The sequence below is a fragment of the Brassica oleracea genome, chromosome C8, assembly GCF_000695525.1.
Source record: "Brassica oleracea var. oleracea cultivar TO1000 chromosome C8, BOL, whole genome shotgun sequence".
Lineage (NCBI taxonomy): Eukaryota > Viridiplantae > Streptophyta > Magnoliopsida > Brassicales > Brassicaceae > Brassica > Brassica oleracea.
The window spans coordinates 17,220,634-17,240,075 of NC_027755.1; the positions used below are offsets into that span (position 1 = coordinate 17,220,634).

The following is a 19,442-nucleotide window of genomic DNA, read 5'->3' on the forward strand; positions in this document are numbered from 1 at the left end:
AATTTATGGTAGGCCCAAAATTTAAATGATAAGATTGAAGATTAAATGTACTATAACTTTCTAAGAATATGTCCATTAGGTCCATTTTTTAAAAAAAAATCACACATGAATCAAGGTTGAGACTTCTGTTTTAATATATACGATTTCTTTTTTTTTCTTTAGCAGACAACAAATAACAAATGCTAAAAAAAATAGATTAAACACAGTTTGTTCAGGAATTAAAAGAACTAAAACTAATTTCATTTTTTGTAATAGATGTTAAATTCATTCAAAAAGCATTTGTACAACATCTGTCACATTTGCAAATGAAAATTAGACCGAAAACATAACCGCATTCATTTTTTACCGTCACAATAATAAAATTAGATCACACATTCTCGAAACCAAAATTATCCTACCTTTCAATGTTTTAAAAAAAATTCTAGACCACTCTTTCAATTTAATTATTTTTGCCTTTTTACGTTTATTTATTTTTATAACCTCTTTTATTTTAATTAATCAGATTTCTTTTTTTTCTTAGCATGGTAACAAATAACAAATGTTATAGTTTGAGAAAAATGAAATTAAACAGACTTTATTCAAGAATTAAAAAATAAAACCAATTTCACATTTGTAATGAATGTTAAATTTATTCAAAAAGCATTTGTACAACATCTGTCACTTTTGCAACTGAAAATAAGATTACAAACATAATCGCATTCACTTTTTATTATCACGATAATAAGATCATATCATACATTCTCTGAATCAGAGTTATCCTAACTTTTAGTGTTTTAAAAAAATTCTGGATCGCTCTTTCAGTTCAATTGTTTTGCCTTTTTTACGTTTATTTTTTTTTTCTTTTTTTCTTTTTTCTTTTTAACCTCTTTTATTTTAGTTAATCAATTTTCTTTTTTTTTAGTATGGTAACAAATAACAAATATTATAGTTTGACAAAAAAATGAAATTAAACAGACTTTATTGAAGAATTAAAAGAACTAAAACCAATTTCACATTTTGTAATGAATGTCAAATTTATTCAAAAAAACTTTTGTACAACATCTGACACTTTTGCAAATGAAAATAAGACTGAAAACATAATTGCATTCACTTTTTACTGTCACAATAATAAGATTAGATCACACATTCTCAGAACCAGAGTTATCCTAACTTTCAGTGTTTAAAATTTTTTCTAGACCGCTCTTTCAATTCAATTGTTTTTGCCTTTTTACATTTTTTTTTTGTTTTTTTTGTTTTTAACCTCTTTTATTTTAGTTAATCAAGTTTCTTTTTTTTTCTTAGTAAGCTAACAAATAACAAATGTTATAGTTTGAGAAAAAATAAAATTAAATAGACTGTATTCAAGAATTAAAAGAACCAAAACCAATTTCATATTTTGTAATGAGTGTTAAATTTATGCAAAAGGTCTTTGTACAATATCTGTCATCTTTGCAAATGAAAATTAGACTGAAAACATAACCACGTTCACTTTTTACTGTCACAATAATAAGATAAAATCATATATTTTCGGAACCAGAGTTATCTTAGTTTTTTGTGTTTAAAAAATTTTTCTAGATGGCTAATTCCCCGATCTGAAAGTTAAACATCAACACTTATCTAGATTTGAGCAGTAATGGCCAGTATATAGTTAGCATAACTAAAGTAATGTCATCAATTTGTAAAACATGAGCATTTGGATCCGTTAGCACTATCGTTGTTTCCCCCAAACTAACACTATAATTAACAGCCGAATCATACTATTACAAGCCATTTGTAAGTTTTTTTTTTGAAATGAGTATGACTTGAAGTCTGAAGAAATACAGTTTAAACTGTTCGTTTAATTTAGAATCATACAAAAACCGTTTTGAGATAAACTCAAATTTTCACATGTAAACTACCGTTACATCTGTTCTAAAGCTGATAACATCTTCTGGGGGTTACTAAAAATGACTATTTATCATCGAATGCTAAATACTATTAATTATTGTTTGGCTAATTATTGGATGTAAATATATATAATGCAACCGTTGGATACTTATAAACATCATTATCCCCAAAAGGAACATTTGGGTAGACTTCTTGCCTCCACACACGACAAGCTGTCCATAGATTCTTTCCTGCTTATTTTTTTTTTGTTATAATATACCCCACTTAAGAGAGGATGGAAAAAACGACATAGCAGACATTTTCTCTTATTGGAAAAGATCAAATGCCAATAGAACAGGATGTTAAAAATAAGTAAAATTGATACAGAAAATAGTATTTTATTTTCTTGTAGTTGCAGGGCATATGATTCTTCTTTGCAATATTAAAAGACCTAATTTCTTTATATTCACGTATCTTGTATAATCATCAATTCATTATATGTCAAGTTAGACATATCAAATGGGTTTTAATTACACGGATAAGTTTTACTAGAAATTTAATTGTTATACTAGAAATTTAATTACACGGATAAGTTTTACTAGTAACTAGGATCGGGGCAGGATATACTTTACTTGTGATCTAGATTATTATTTTTTATATAATTTTGTGATTTGTGTTTTAGGTTTACCTTTGCAAAAAATGTGTATGAGATATACTATTTTATTATTTTAAGTTGTTGGTTAATTTGTTTGGAAATAATTTTTGTTTTGAATTTTTGCTTATATGGCATCACTATGATTGGGTTGTTATGTCAATTTTTAGTTGAATTTTTTTATCTAACAACTAATATATATTACTCTTTTTGAGGTTTTCGCCAGTCATAAGGCCTTTGCAAATTTCTAAGAATAATATCTCAACTTTGGTGAAAAACTGGCAATCAAAAGATTAGTCATCCAGTTGGATTGGAAATGGTGTTCCTGGGTTGAGAATATTGTTTTTGGTGTTCATCGGTCTCATTTCTTAAGTTTATTACTAGGTGATACTTGGTTTTAGTAAAATAAACTCTATTATTTGTTAGGAACAAATATGAGCATCTCTAGACCATTTTTTGCTTGGTCTTAACTCTTAGGCATATGATTTCAGATTCTAGGGGAAGAAATTCATAATTGTTTCTATGTTTCATTCGAGATCAACTACCAAGATTTTTTTGTTGTCAAGATTTGGAGGACCCATTGGTAGAAATTGGTACAATTGTATTTTCATTATCGAAATACTAAAACTTTGACATTATTTGCAGAGATTTTAAATATATTTATAGTGTAAACTATGTATTTATTTTACACATTTCTGTATATTTTTTATTAGTCAAATATTGTTGCAAAGAAATTTTTGTTTTTAGTCATTTAGTTTTTAAATTTTATTTATATATGTTAGGAAAATATTTACGACCAAATAAATTGGAATATAATATCTTATAAGATTTCAACAACATGATATACAATTTACGTTTTGACACATCAAAACTTACCATCAATTAGCATTGTTAATTTTCTGTTATTTACTTGATTTATTTTGTTTAATATAAAATTTAATTTTCATAATAAAATATGAGAAGGTATGAATTATCATGGTAATGGTAAGATGCATTTATGAGATGATAATGTTTATTTAGAAATATATGGTTATATAGTATGAATGAATTATTATTTTTATGATTGCTTATTTTTATTTTATAAACTATATGATTAGCTGAAGCTTACTATATACTTTATCCGAAAAGAGTAGATCGATGATCATATCATACTTTGATAATTTCTTCTGATATCGCTCGCGTAGGTTAGACGGCAATTATCAGGATCCAATTACTCAGTGTGTCGAACAGCTTGGGAGCATATCCACTCTCGCAATGGCCCTCGAAATAGCATTTGTGGAGAGACTCTTTCAAATTAAGAAACTCACTAAGCCATTTTCCAGATGACCTCATGTGTCGTTTCAAGATCATCATTGTCCTTTAACACTCTCTCTCGCTCTCCCCATCCATGAAGAAATCAGAGGAGCCTTCTCTTCTATCTGCAAGTCCTTAGCTAAACCCAAGAAGATGATCTAATCTCCAATGATTCTCCTTTTCGTTTGCCTTAGGTTCACTCTCTATCTCTCCCTTTGTAGATCTTTAATCATTTCCTCCTTTTGATGTATTGCGTGAGAGAATGTTTTTTTTTTTGTGAAACGGTTTTTGCAAGTGACAAACTTTGTGTGCGGTTTGCTGTATTAATACAATGTTTTTGTAGACTTTTACTACTTTTTTTTATTTCTGTTTAATCTCTACAGAGCAAAGAGATGAGAATACATATAAAGAGTTGGAAATGCTGAAAGTAAGAAGACAAGAGAATGCTTATGCTCTGGGACATTGACCTGAATCTTGAAAAATCACTTGCCTTGTTTCTGCCTGAGGCGTTCTTTGACAAAATCATTACGGGCTTTAGTACGAGCTTGCTGAGGAGCAACGTTGAGATACGACAGATGCATTCCAACGGCGAAAAGAGCTGCTCCTGAGGCGAAGAAAGCGACCTTCATCGCCAGTTTTCCTGGTGATGATGGATAGCAAAACGACATACTCAATGCTCTAATCCCAGATCAGATGGAACAGTCAACGCTTTGTTCGCTACAAATATTCACAGGTTTATGTGTTAGTCAAGTAAAACATGAATGAGATGAAAATGATCGTGAGAAACTTTCTCCAGAAGACATTTCATCAAACAGTTGGTGTGCACTCTGACTAAATTTTTGTGAAACAGATACTAAGTGCCAAAGTCGCACGCTTCCTGGAACAAGTTGGGATAGTAATGACAAAAAAAAATCACGGGAATAACGTAAACTGGTACCTGTTTCTAGTTTTTACCGTTGGAAGGGAAGCACTGAGCTTATAAACAAACGTACACAAAACAATAACACCAGGAGACGGTGCTGCCGATTATTTTTGGGACAGAATAAATTTAGTTAACTTATCATCGAAAGCAACATGGGGATGTAGCTCAGATGGTAGAGCGCTCGCTTAGCATGCGAGAGGTACGGGGATCGATACCCCGCATCTCCATTTTTAACAGTATTTTTTTTGTCAATGGGCCAATGAGCTTCGTAGAACGGCCTGCTAAAAGTATCATTTTACAAATGTTGTTCTGTACTCTTATTTACTCTACACTTTCAGTCTTGCAAACTATTAAAAACTTCTTCTCACTAAACCAAGACTTTAAAACTAGATTATATTGTGATGTTAAATTCCTGCAGGTGGGAGAAGAAGAGATAGCTCAACAGACAATGAATATCAACAAGATGGAACGAGACATTGGAGACATTGGAGGACTTGAAAAACCGTGGCCATGGGCATGTCTAAGATCAATTACATGGATCCTAGGATCACACTCACACTCGCAGCACAGATGAAAGTTTATACAATACAATTGTTTCAGGTGAGGTTTACTTATGCTACAAGGACTATCGAACTGGAGTTGTGTATTGGCTGAGTAGCATCCTTCCAAAGATTTTTATTTCATCAAGAATGATATATACTCACTCCCGCTGGCATGACTTTTTTGAGTACAATGAAGAATGTTTAAAAAATGAATGAGAAACAAGATTTAACAGAAGGGGAAATGTATTGTTTGTTCCACACCGAATTACAAAAGGGGAAACCGATAAGTTTAAGGAAGATACACCGAAAGAGTAAGTCACTCTAGTTTGAGGAGATGGAGGTTCTTGTTTGAGCAGAGATGGGTGTCTACTCCACCTCGCTTAGGATTGGGACAATGAGAGGCTTCATCTGCGCAATGTAAACGATTGCCCACCTGCCAATATGACGAAAGAAAACGATGCAGTGATATAAGATACTGAATGAATCTTGTTAAAAAAAAAAAAAGCATTTGCGCAAACAAAGAGCGGTAGGATCGCAAGACAGAAAAAAAGTTAAGACACTGGTCAGAGACCAATAAATAATGTTCATGTTCTGGAACTTTCTCAAACACAAATCCTCCTAATTCATCGACTTAAGACAAGTTTCTGAGAGGCATAACTCATCTCCGACTAGAACTGTTTACATCACAAGAAAGTTGGAAGAAGTAAAGCCTACAAGGATCTGTCTCTCTATAGATGGTTTGATGGTTAATGTTGATCCAGGTGAGGAGCAAATCAAACGAGAGAGTTGGATAAAGGTGAAAGCAAACAGCTGAGTAAAAGGAAAGGAGTACACAAAATATAATAGACTTACATCATCCAACAGCAGACCGTGGCTGTAATGACCAAGGTAAAATGTAGCCTGTTCCATTATAAAAAAAAAATAAAGACATGAGATCTTTACTCCAACCAAGAAGTAAACAGAAAACATGAATCAGCAGCACAAGGGGAGTTAGAATTGTTGTCATTAATTATTCTCATCGAAGAAACTATCAAAAGAAAGGAACCAAATTCAAATTAAAAAAAAGTATATATGGAAAGAGATTAGATTTCATCTACCAATTATCGTTCTCCGAGAAAAAAAGATAACTAATGATTAATTGATAACGGAGAACCACCACATTAGCATTGACAGAGTAGTATAAACATCAAATAGGGCAAAGGCCAATGAGATTACTTAAAAAAAATTGCAATTAAATAAAAAAACATACAGATTGGTGGAGGGGCCTTGGTTGAAACAGATTCTAGTGAAAATCGAAGCAATGATGCCGACCACAGCGAATATTACGGATGTTACAAGAAAAGCCATGTCTGATCCTGATCCCAAAGGGACTTAATCCTGCGACGAGATATTTCACGTGGTTTCAGCCTTTCAGGTTATAGAATTCAATGTGATCAGACTCAAAAAAAAAGGGGGCTAGCTAATAATCGCAATACGAGGAGAAAGTGCCACAGATCTCACAGATTCAAATTGGAGCTCCTGGAGACGTCAATTGAGGATCGTATATTCGTTCGTACCCAAATGCTCTGCCTCGCCCCAGGCCCAGATTTTGTGAGGGCCAATTTTGTCATTTGCTAGCAGATAAATAGTATTCCATCCGTTTCATGATACTTGATGTTTTGTAATACTGCACAAAGATAAGAAAATTATATTTCTCTAGAAAAATATTTTAAAGATATAATTTTAGAATCAGTTAACCAATTATAAAAAAGACCGTAAAATCTAATTGGTTGAACAGTTTCCAATAAAGTTAAAATTAACCTTAAAATCTCAAAAATTCCTTAAAATCTCAAAACTTCATGTAAATTGAAACAAAAGAAACCTTCTAAAACATCATCTATATTGAAACGGAGAGAGTAGTAGTTTTTCTTTGTCATCCTATCTATGCTATTAAATCAGGATCTTATTGTCCTTTTTACTTTAGCCTATCATTTCTTTACTAACATTGCATGTTTCATTTAGGGCAATCAAGTGATATTAGTAACACATTTATATTGGGCCATTTTTTCGGATCCAGCCCACTGTCCACATCAGATATCTCTTGGGCCATTTGGGCCGATTAAGAAATCAGATCCAATTCTCACATTTTTTTTCCTTTGGGCCGTTGAGTCCAAATTCAAATATTTTTTTTTCAACCATTCTTAATTATTTTTTTTTCTTTTCTTAATATAATTTAAGCATTCATAAAAAAAATTAAATTTTTTCATTGAAAAGTATAAATCTTTATTAAAAGTATATAATTTCTTATTTAAAATATTAACCACATAATAAAATTAATTTATCAGAGTTATACAAACTTAATTCATTAAAGAAATACAGTTTAATTATTTAAACATAAATAGTCATTTAAAATGAAACACGATAAGAAAGATAAAAAGTTTAAGTCTTTTATAAAATAAAACACAAATATATGAAATATGACATTTACTAAATATTTGTCAATTTTAAAAAAAAGAAAATAAACCCGCGCCATTGAGTCCAAGTTCAAATAATTTTTTTCAACCATTCTTAATTATTTTTTTTTCTTTTCTTAATATAATTTAAGCATTCATAAAAAAAATCATTTTTTTCATTGAAAAGTATAAATCTTTATTAAAAGTATATAATTTTTTTATTAAAAATATTAAACACATAATAAAATTAATTTATCAGAGTTATACCAACTTAATTCATTAAAGAAATACAATTTAATTTTTTAAACATAAATAGTCATTTAAAATGAAACACGATAAAGAAAGATAAAAAAATTAAGTCTTTTATAAAATAAAACACAAATATATGAAATATGACATTTACTAAATATTTGTCAATTGAAAAAAAAAAATCCGCGCTTTAAAAGTGTGGATCAAAATCTAGTATTTTATTAAACACAAAAGCATTAAAATCCTTATGAAAGGAGATTAAGTCCGAATACCAAAGACAGAGACTAAGCCATGCGATTAAAAGAACCATAATCTCAGAACTTGTCATGTCAACTTTTATGTTTGTGCTCTTTTAAAAAGAAAAAATATCAAAAATAGAAAACATTTTTATGAGAACATTTTGTCTCCTTGCATACATCTTCAAGGAGACATACAAAATCAATCCAAACCAAAAGAACCGAAGATGGTTTTACTATGACATTATTTTCCACAAACGCTCTGCTTTTGAGAATCAGACACTCTGGTTTCCCCATAAGTCAATAACCCCTCGAGATCCTCAACAAAAGCTTCCTAGATGTGATCATTTTGTTATTAAGAGCATGAAATAACAGCACTATATGAGCTGCAAGCATCTTCAACGAGACATACAAATCAATCCACAGTGAAAGAACCGAAGATGGTTTAAGTATGAGCTGTATGTATCTTCAAGGAGATGGTAACATCCCGGTATACGTAAAAAAAAAGCTTAAGAGAATTGATTTAACTATCTATGTCACCAAAGTGTGTTTACATTTTCGGGCATACATCCGTTTAGAATTTCATAGTTAAATGCTCTTGAGTTGGAATAGTAGAAAGATGGGTGACGTATCAAAAAATAATTCGCGATATCGTGTCACCTGTTACACGGAATGGGATCCACGGGCCGAAAGAATGAACATGGAAAGTTTATTAGCCGTGGACGGTCTCAGCGTTAGAAAACACTATGCCACTCTTTTCCACAAACGCTCAGCTTTTTGAAATTCGGACACTCTGGTTTCCCCATAAGCCAATAACCCCTCGAGATCCTCGACAAAAGCTTCCTAGATTGAATGTATCTTCTCTTTGTAACCTTGTTCTCACTCGGTTCTATATATTTCTTATTATGAACCTTAATTGCTTCTGAGAGATGTAATTAACTTTGGAAGAGTATAGATGTTATTATACGTATCCGTGTACGAGTCTGAGACTCTTTATTTTCTTAAAGGGGTTTACCCATTTTTTCTTTCGATTTGTGTGAGGGTTCTTGCATGATTCAATCTGTTTAGAGCTCAGATGTACATATGTAACTTGTGAGTTAAGAAAGTATCATGATCATTGGCCATCTTATATTCTGGAAAAGAAAATTTAATTATGATTATGAATAAATGATTATGAATAAAATGTACAACCAGAATTCTTCTTGTTAGCTTAAACATCTTACTAAAGATTATATGAAACACGTAACTTCCTTACATGTTCGTTTAATTTATATATATATATATATAAAATGTTTGTTACGAAAAAAACTGGAAATTTATTGTATCGCGAAATTTTAAGTAGGGCAAAATTTTATACCCGCAGAAAGAAGATAACACTGATATATGATAAATATGCGAGAGAGAATACTTATTATGGAGAGGGAGAAGAGAGATGAGGTGCGAGTTACAATCGAACGAAAATGTTCGTATATATAGAAAAGAAATTCACTGGGCAAATAGTGCAGCGGACCCCACATCTTTTATATTTTCAACATTTTTGGCTTACTTTAATAACACTCCCCTTGGGGACCGGTGTCACTATCCACTCTCGCTTAACATCTTTGTTGCCTCGTTAAAAACTTTTCCAGGAAAACCCAATGGGAAAAACCATAGTAAGGTAAAAAGAGTACAACTACGTAAGCTCCCCCTCGAATGAGCAGTCATAGATCCTTCTGATGGCACATTCCAATGTTATGGACATGTTTTCTGAATACCGAAGTTGGAAGTGATTTTGTAAAGAGGTCAGCTGCATTGTCGCATGATCGAACATATCTTACTTTAATCTCTTTCTTCTTCTCGAGCTCTTGAGTGTATGAGAAGAACTTCGGAGGTATATGTTTTGTTCTATCGCTTTTGATATATCCCTCCTTTGTTTGAGCAACACATGCTGGATTATCTTCATATAAAATAGTTGGCTCCATATTTTCGTCAATCCCGCTGCTTGAACAGATGTGTCGGCTCATTAATCTCAGCCATACACATTCTCTACTTGCTTCATGGAGTGCAATGATCTCAGCGTGATTTGAAAAGTAGCCACAAGCGTTTGTTTCTGGGAACGCTAAGATATAGCAGTGCCTCCGATCGTGAAAACGTATCCTGTTTGTGATCGGACTTTGTGTGGATCTGAAAGATATCCTGCATCTGCAAAACCAACCATCTGACCTTTTGAACTTTTAGGATAAAACAAGGCTAAATCAATGGTCCCTTGGAGGTAAAGAAAAACATATTTAATCCCATTCCAATGTCTTCGAGTTGGAGATGAGCTGAATCTTGCCAAAAGATTTACAGCAAATGATATATCAGGCCGTGTACAATTTGAAAGGTACATCAGCGCTCCAATTGCACTTAGATATGGTACTTCCTGACCAAGTATCTCTTCTTTCTCCTCAGGTGGTCGAAATGGATCACTTCCAATATTAAGTGACCTAACGACCATTGGGGTGCTAAGATGAGTTGCTTTATCCATGTTAGAGCGTTTCAATACTCGTTTGGTATATGTAGACTGATGTACAAATATACCCTTTTGAGAATGCTCAATTTGTAACCCTAGACAATATTTTGTCTGCCCGAGGTCTGTCATCTCAAATTATCTTTTCAGATAGCCTGATGCCTTTTGTATTTCTTCTTGAGTTCCGATAATGTTAAGATCATCAACGTACACTGCGATTATAACAAATCCGGATGTTGTTTTCTTTATGAAAACACAAAGGCATATAGGATCATTCGTGTATCCTTCTTTTGTTAAGTGTTCGCTGAGACGATTATACCACATTCGTCCAGATTGTTTTAACCCATATAATGATCTTTGCAATTTTATTGCACATAACTCTTTAGGTTTGGAACTTAACGTTTCTGGCATTTTAAATCCATCTGGGATTCTCATCTAGATATCAGATTCTAATGATCCATATAAATATGCTGTTACGACATCCATGAGACGCATTTCTAAATTTTCATCGGCCGCTAGGCTCATCAGGAATCTAAATGTGATTGCGTCCATAACAGGAGAATAAGTTTCCTCATAATCAATTCCAGGCCTTTGAGAGAAACCTTGGACTACTAGATGAGCTTTGTATCTTGTAATCTCGTTTTTCTCATTTCGTTTTCGGACAAACACCCATTTGTATCCAACAGGTTTCACATCTTTGGGGGTGAGCACAATATGTCCGAATACATTTCGTTTGTTAAGCGAATCTAGTTCGACTTGAATTGCATCTTTACATTTTATCCAGTCATGTCTCTTTTGACATTCATATACAGACTTTGGTTCTGGATCTTCGTTTTCTTCATTTATTTCCTTTGCTAAAAGGTATGAGAAAACGTCATCAATATCATCCATCTCATTTCGTTTCCATATATTTCCATTATGGATGTAATTGATAGAAATCTCGTGATTTTTTTCAGATTCATGATGCTTTATATTGTCGTTAGATTCACAATTCGCTTCTTCCAAAATATTTTCCGCTATTTTGGGAGTATCATGCCTTTCAGCTTCTTTTTGCTTTCTATGATATTTGTTCTTTGAACCAATTGGTCTATCACGTTTCAAACGTGTTCCTGATTCACGTGTATCAACTGACGTTCCACCGTTTTGTGGTATTTCAATACGAGCAGGAGTATTTGCAGCGGGTATATGTGATTTGGTTACCGTTTTAGTATCAGCAAATGCATCAGGTAACTTATTTGCTATATTTTGTAAATGCATGATACGTCGAACTTCCAGTTCTGACTGTTTCGTAGGAGGATCAAGGTGTAATAACGATGGTAAATTTCATTTGATTTCTTTTCCTATTCGCTTATTGTCTCCCCCTAGAGTTGAGAATTATTTCTCATTGAAATGACAATCGGCAAATCGTGTCGTAAACACATCACCAGTTTATGGTTCTAGGTATCTTATTATTGATGGAGAATCATAGCCAATATATATTCCCATCCGTCTTTGCGGTCCCATCTTTGTACGTTGCGGTCCCATCTTTGTACGTTGCGGTCCCATCTTTGTACGTTGCGGTCCCATCTTTGTACGTTGCGGTCCCATCTTTGTACGTTGCGGTCCCATCTTTGTACGTTGCGGTCCCATCTTTGTACGTTGCGGTCCCATCTTTGTACGTTGCGGTCCCATCTTTGTACGTTGCGGTCCCATCTTTGTACGTTGCGGTCCCATCTTTGTACGTTGCGGTCCCATCTTTGTACGTTGCGGTCCCATCTTTGTACGTTGCGGTCCCATCTTTGTACGTTGCGGTCCCATCTTTGTACGTTGCGGTCCCATCTTTGTACGTTGCGGTGGTGCTATTGGAATATAAACCGCACAACCAAAGATTTTTAGATGAGAGATATTTGGTTCTTTTCCAAATGCTAACTGTAATGGGGAATATCTATGGTATGCACTTGGTCTTATCCGAATTAGTGCTTCTGCATGCAAAATAGCATGTCCCCATACAGAGGTTGGGAGTTTTGATCTCATGATCAATGGCCTTGCAATTAGTTGCAGCCGTTTAATTAATGATTCTGCCGCTTTGATGATTCTTTGTCAATTTTGGTTGGTGATGGTCTTATGATTAATTTCCCAAGAGCACACGCATCACATGTCATTTTATTACTTTGGTATATATCTTGGGTTTTTATTGAATGACCATGTGAGCTTTCAATGATTTTTCGCATCATTGTAGTGCCTGGATGACCAAGGCGATCATGCCATAATGTAACATCTTCTGGATTTCTTTTTATCACAAGGTGATTCTATAGCATCAATATAAGTGTGATGTAATCCAAAAAGAAGTTCTGGAAATTTTTCCAGCACAAGGCCTTTGCCTGATTTTTCAGAAGTTATATACAAATACTTCTTTCCATTCTCAGTTGCATACTGCGTGTCATACCCTTGACGGTATATATCTTTGAAACTCAACAAATTTCTCATAGAATTTGGAGAATATAAGGCATTATTTATGGAAAACTTTGTTCATTCGGTAGCATAAAGTTTGCCTTGCCAATTCCTTCGATCAGGTCTGTAAGACCTGATATCGTGTTAACAATCATTTTTGCTGACTCTAAGTTAGAGAAATATCTTTTATCTTTTAGTATAGTATGTGTAGTGCCATTATCTGGTATGCAAATTTCTCTACCAATTTGCTTAGGTGTTGTTCCATTTGCTTTCTTATCCATTTCTGTAACACACAGTTAATATCAATAAAGAAAATAAACTTTCATAAGTAAACATATTATGCATCAATAACAAGTACACAATAATTATACATTTATTATTCTGAAATACAACATTATTCTGAAAGTGAAATACATAATAATATTTTATGGCATCACTGGACATTATTAAGCTTGATCAGTACAAGCATTTCCATTATTTTGATGAGTTGCCTCTTCGAAATCTCCCATAAAGTCAGAGGATTCGAGGTATGTCGATGTTGTACCCACAAGGTGTTCATTGAGATTTACTTCCTTTGCCTTGCCTTTAATACATTCTTGGTAAAATTGGCATAGATGCCGAGGAGTTCGACACACTTGAAACCAGTGTCCCTTCGATCCACATCTGTAACGGACATTCTCATTTTTATGAGTAGGGTTTTCTTGGGTTTCTTTCCCTTTTACCCGATCAGATCGATTCCATGTGTTGGATCCCTTTCCTCTTGGGTTGTTACTCCTTTCATGGTTGCGATTAAATCGACGACCACGACCATGACCATAACCACGATTGTGACCACGGCCACGACCACGACCACGATAAGAATAATTTCCTTTTTCCGGATTTTTTACATCCGTTGCATTTACCTCATGAAATGCTTTGGTTCCCGTGGGTCGGGCATTGTGGTTTTTAATGAGGAGTTCATTATTTCTCTCCGCTATTATAAGCACCACAGCGAGTTCAGAGAACCTCGTATATCCACAATTTATGTATTGTTCTTGTAGAACATAATGATTTTTGTGGAACGTTTGGTAAGTTTTCTCGAGCATTTCTGCTTCCGTCACAGGCTCACCGCAATAATCTAATTGCGCCGCTATCCTCAATATAGCGGAATTGTACGTTTCCACCTTTTCAAAATTTGAAATCTTAGATTTTTCCACTCATCGAGTGCATGGGGGAGAGTAATTTTCTTTTGGTTATCAAACCTCTCCTTCAGAGCTTTCCAAAGATCTTAGAGATCTTTTGTTCTCGCATAATCATGCGTAAGATTTTCATCTAGATGTTTTCTCAGAAATATCACGGCTCTAGCCTTTTTATGAGAGGTTGATATATTCCCTTCTTTTATGTTCCGAGTATTTTCTCAGAATCTAGATGAAGCTCCATGTTTGTAACCCATGCCGTGTAGTTTGCTCCAGTTACTTCCAAGGCCGGAAACTGAAGTTTCTCTATTTTTGCCATTTGTATTTCTAAAGCACATAAATAAAAATTATTAGAATATTATAAATATTAAAAGAAACCATTTACATTAATCATGCAAGCAATTACAAGGAGAAACAATGTAAAAAAAAAAAATCGATATTCATCTTAAATTCTACCGGAGCAAATTCTCCAACGAATAAACCGTAAACAGAAACACAAATAAAAATTGCACATAAAATAAAAAATGCGCGAATCATCTTTGAAAAAAATTGGAGGAGAGCGATTTTAAAAATATCTGAGAGAAGATGAAATGTTTTGGATGAGAAAATGGAGTGAAAATGAGTTGTATTTATAGATGGAAATCAGTGTTCATGACCGTTGGAAAAAGGGAAAAATTTTGAAATTTTTTTTTGTGACCGTTGGGGTTAAATCGAGTGCACCAAAAATCAGTATGAAAATATCGTATTAAATAGTCAATCAAATCTATAAAATTTTATAAAAATTAATAAAAGTAAAAAATTATGGCAATGAAATATTTATGTTATGACAACAAATCATGCGACGGCTCAGCCGGTCAATGCAGAGTAATAAATAAATTATACGGCGGCTCGACCGACCAATTAACAATAAATAGAATATAACGCGGCTCAGCCGACCAATTAACAATAAACATAATATAAGGCGGCTCGGCCGACAAATAAATTAATTAAATTACTAATAAATAATATTGGCGGTATTCCGACCATTACAACATGATATAAATAATAGTAGAGACGGTATACCGACCATTATAGCAGTGTATAAATGATACAAATAAATTTTACCAAATTGGAGAACGATCGTGCTGATAACGTGTTATGAAAAAACCCGGAGTTTTATTGTATCGCGAAATTTTAAGTAGGGCAAAAATTAATACCCACAGAAAGAAGATAACACTGATATATGATAAATATGCGAGAGAGAATACTTATTATGAAGAAGGAGAAGAGAGATGAGGTGCGAGTTACAATCGAACGAAAACGTTCATATATATAGAAAAGAAATTCACTGTGCAAATAGTGCATCAGACCCCACATCTTTTATATTTTCAACATTTTCGGCTGACTTTCATAACAGTTTACTATTTTACAAATAAGTTAAACGAAATATGAAGTAACTCAACAACACTGCATAATTGCATTTAAATTGGAAATAAATGGAAAAAGAGACTCCTTGTACAAAAAGAAACACAACAAAACATACTATTTGTTATAAATCACATTGTGGATGTCCATAACCGGCCCGGTTCATAACCGGCCCAATGCTAGAGAGAAAGAGAATCGACCGTGAGGAGAGAGAGAGAGAGAGATAATCGCCATCTTGCCTTTTCCTTATTAGATTATGATTTGTACTCTTTCTATATTTGTATTTCCTTTCTTTAGCCTTTCCATTATTCTATGACGGTGTAATTCCCAATATATAAAGGGCTCCTTATGTTTATGAATAATACAGAAACATAGCACTAGTAAAAATCTATCGCATAGCCACTGTATTGCCACTTAAAAACCGTGGCTATTTAAAAGAGGCCACAACAACGCCACGTCAAAGCCACGAAACGTAAAAAGCCACGGTAAAATTAAAATAGCCACGATGGAGTCACGAAACAAAGCGTGGCTAGGCTTAGCCACGGAAACGCTACAAAATTTTTGTGGTTAAAGAATATAGCCACGAATTTGCCACTAATAAAACGTGGCAATGTTTTATTTTTTTGTGCCGACATCGAAAAGGAAGTGTTACATCCAATCGTTTGACGAAATGGGATATAGCCACGGTTGTTTCATGGCTGTTTCGTGGCTATACATGCTTTTTCAGTCTTTATTCGGTCTATGGCAGAGAAATATTCGTTTGGCAATGATATTTTAACAGTGCCACGAATTTTTCGTGGCTATGTCGTGGCTAATTTGTATTATATATACGCTTCATAACTGTAACATTTAGAACTTTTGTTCTTCTCTCAAATTTTCAGAACAAAATGTCTTTCTACTTTCAATCTAGAGAATGGATAGATCAAAGGATTGATCCTGAGAGTAATCAGGTTTCAGAATTATTTCTTGGAGGTGTTGATGCATTTATTCAATTTGCGTGTAATCAAAAAGATTACAAAGAAAGAGAAACTTTGTTGTGTCTGTGTGCTCGATGCAAAAATGTTAAGCAACGCGAAGCAAGAGTTGTCGCACGACATCTATTCTTGTACGGTTTCAAGGGAAATTATTATTTTTGGACGAGTCATGGAGAGAAATTCAACGATGTTGGTGAGAGTTCCGGGGCGAATCATTCGACGGGTGAAGAAGAAATGTTAGAGACTCCTATTTGGAATGCTTATGAAGATCACCACCAGAATATTCCAGAGGTACCCGCAGACATTGCGCCAGCTTACATGCCGGAAGCTATAGAAGAGACGGACATAGCAGAACCCTATCATGATAGTGTTTTTGAAGCATTTGAAGCAGCCACTCAACCTCTCTACGAAGGATGTGCAGAAGGAATTTCTCAGTTGTCTCTTGCTTCGCGGATGATGAAAGTGAAGACATATTATAATCTACCAGAAGCTTGTGTGGATGAGATATCTGAAGTATTTAAAAACATACTTCCGCAGCCAAATAAAGCTCCAACAACATATTACGAGACAAAGAAACTGACACGGTCGCTTGGGTTACCCTTACAGAGGATTGACGTATGTGTGAAGAACTGTATGTTATTTTGGAAGGGAGACGATGCGAAGTTGGTCAGTTATCAGTTTTGTGGAGAAGATCGCTACTACCCGAAGAACGAAAAAGGTAAAAACAAACCGAAACAGAGAATGTTTTACCTCCCAATAGCAGATCGTCTGAAACATCTATACCAACTTGAGGCGACAGCTTCCAATATGCGGTGGCATAAGGAACATGTAACTCCGAAAGGAGAAATACATCATCCATCTGATGCCATAGCGTGGAGTGAGTTATATCCTGGATTTGCCGCTGAAAGCCGGAACATTTATCTATGCTTATCAACGGATGGGTTTAATCCGATTGGTATGAATGGCGAAGCACGTTCCCTTTGGCCAGTTATTGTAACTCCGTACAATTTGCCTCCGGGAATGTGTATGAAAAGAGAATTCTTATACCTCTCGGTGCTAATTCCCGGGCCCAAACATCCAAGAAAAAGTTACAGAGTTTATGGAAAGATGGTGTGGAGGCATATGATATTTCAAGGAAAGAAAGATTCATAATGCGAGCAGTGTTGATGTGGACGATAAACGATTTTCCAGCGTGTGGGATGCTTTCAGGTTGGACGACACATGGTCGGTTATCGTGCCCATATTGTCAAGATGAGACAGGTGCGTTCTGGTTACGTAATGGACAAAAACATAGTTGGTTTGATTGCCACAGAAGGTTTTTAGTGAAGATCATCCTTACAGGAGAAACACTCAAGCATTTACACGGGGAAAACAGTTGTGGATCCTCCTCCACCATGGTTGACCAGAGAAGAAATATTGCGTGAGAGGATAAATAATATAAGGGTTTTATCAAAGTCCGTTGAATGTGGAAGGAATGGACATGATAATCCATCCAAGACAATATCCGAATACGGAGTTACTCACAATTGGGTTAAGAAGAGTATTTTCTGGGAGTTACCGTATTGGGAAACTCATCTTCTTCGGCATAACCTTGATTTCATGCACATTGAGAAAAACTTCTTCGATAACCTCACGAACACATTGTTAAATTCTCCTGGAAAGACAAAAGACAACGTCAAAAGCAGATTGGATCTTCCAGGACTATGCAAAAGGCGTGATTTAGAGATGAAAGAGGATGGAACGATGCCCGTGCCAATATTCAGGCTGTCAAATGCGGCAAAGCGAGAATTCCTTCTGTGGCTGAAAAATGATATAAAATTCTCCGATGGATATTCCTCTAAATTTAGTCGATGTATTGACGAAAGCAATTTAAAGCTACATGGACTGAAAAGTCATGATTGTCATGTCATTATGCAACGACTCTATCCATTTGCATTCGCAGAACTTCTTCCAAAAAATGTTCATACGGCAATTAGAGGTATTTATTTTTTATATTATCTAAATAATTACTATGATTGATGTTATAACTTTAATGTTTTGTTTACAGATATTGCCCTCTTTTTCCGAGATATCTCTTCGAGGATTTTGAAAGAATCAGATATTGGTCTTTTAAAGGCAAATATCGGTGTGAAGCTTTGTAACTTGGAAAAGATTTTTCCTCCATCGTTCTTCGATGTTATGCAACATCTTCTTGTGCACCTTCCAGATGAGGTAGCCTTAGGTGGGCCCGTCCATTTTAGGTGGATGTATTTAGCCTTAGGTGGGCCCGTTCATTTTAGGTGGATGTATGTATTTGAAAGATACATGTACCATTTGAAGAAGATGGTCAGAAACAAAGCACGCATTGCAGGTTCGATAGTTGCACAATGGATAAACGAGGAGATTTCAAGAGCACCCTCAAATTATTTTGGGCACCCTGAGATCATGAGCATTCCAGAAAGTCCAAATGATATTCGTTGCTCATACAATTATCCGGATGTACCACCTTTGTTTTACCATGAAGGGAGAATTAGTGGTCAATGCTCAACTGATTGGTTAAATGATGAAGATAACACCGTTCTTCAGACATTTATGATGCTCAACTGTGAAACATTTGCTTCATATGAAAGGTACCTTAATATTATGAAAATATAATATAAATACATATTTCTAGTTACATAATTAATATTTTAAATGTGTGCAGGATGTTTGAAGAATATATGACACGGAGTATTCCTGATATTACTCCAGTTGCAATGCAAAAAGCGAAAGACACCAACTTTGCAGACTGGTGCAAAAACTATGTGAGTTTTTGTTTTAA

The 19,442-nt window shown here is 34.4% G+C and overlaps 2 protein-coding genes and 1 non-coding gene across 3 annotated transcripts; 2 read left to right on the forward strand and 1 right to left on the reverse strand.

The window, feature by feature from the left end:
• Positions 1 to 4,866: 4,866 nt before the first annotated feature.
• TRNAA-AGC lies at positions 4,867 to 4,939 on the forward strand. Its single transcript has one exon. It is a non-coding gene; the product is annotated as a tRNA-Ala (tRNA).
• Positions 4,940 to 5,416: 477 nt separating this feature from the next.
• Positions 5,417 to 6,861, reverse strand: LOC106310136 (V-type proton ATPase subunit e2-like). Its single transcript, XM_013747344.1, has 4 exons — positions 6,755 to 6,861; positions 6,504 to 6,631; positions 6,107 to 6,154; positions 5,417 to 5,687 (listed from the first exon to the last, which is right to left on the reverse strand). The coding sequence occupies exons 2-4, from the start codon at positions 6,599 to 6,601 to the stop codon at positions 5,621 to 5,623; spliced, it is 213 nt and encodes a 70-aa protein (XP_013602798.1). The 5' UTR covers positions 6,602 to 6,631; positions 6,755 to 6,861; the 3' UTR covers positions 5,417 to 5,620.
• Positions 6,862 to 16,555: 9,694 nt separating this feature from the next.
• LOC106308795 lies at positions 16,556 to 17,794 on the forward strand. The gene has a single exon (XM_013745914.1). It carries the CDS (start codon positions 16,556 to 16,558, stop codon positions 17,792 to 17,794), a length of 1,239 nt encoding a protein of 412 aa, XP_013601368.1.
• The last annotated feature ends 1,648 nt before the right edge of the window (positions 17,795 to 19,442 follow it).

What these genes read in the sequence shown, in the direction of transcription:
- LOC106310136 (XM_013747344.1), bottom strand. Translation starts at nt 6,601, where the DNA reads ATGGCTTTTCTTGTAACATCCGTAATATTCGCTGTGGTCGGCATCATT. An exon ending in CAAGGCCCCTCCACCAATCT is followed by an intron (nt 6,155 to 6,503) that starts GTATGTTTTTTT and finishes ATAATGGAACAG; the next exon opens with GCTACATTTTACCTTGGTCA. An exon ending in ACGGTCTGCTGTTGGATGAT is followed by an intron (nt 5,688 to 6,106) that starts GTAAGTCTATTA and finishes TCATATTGGCAG; the next exon opens with GTGGGCAATCGTTTACATTG.
- LOC106308795 (XM_013745914.1), top strand. Translation starts at nt 16,556, where the DNA reads ATGTCTTTCTACTTTCAATCTAGAGAATGGATAGATCAAAGGATTGAT.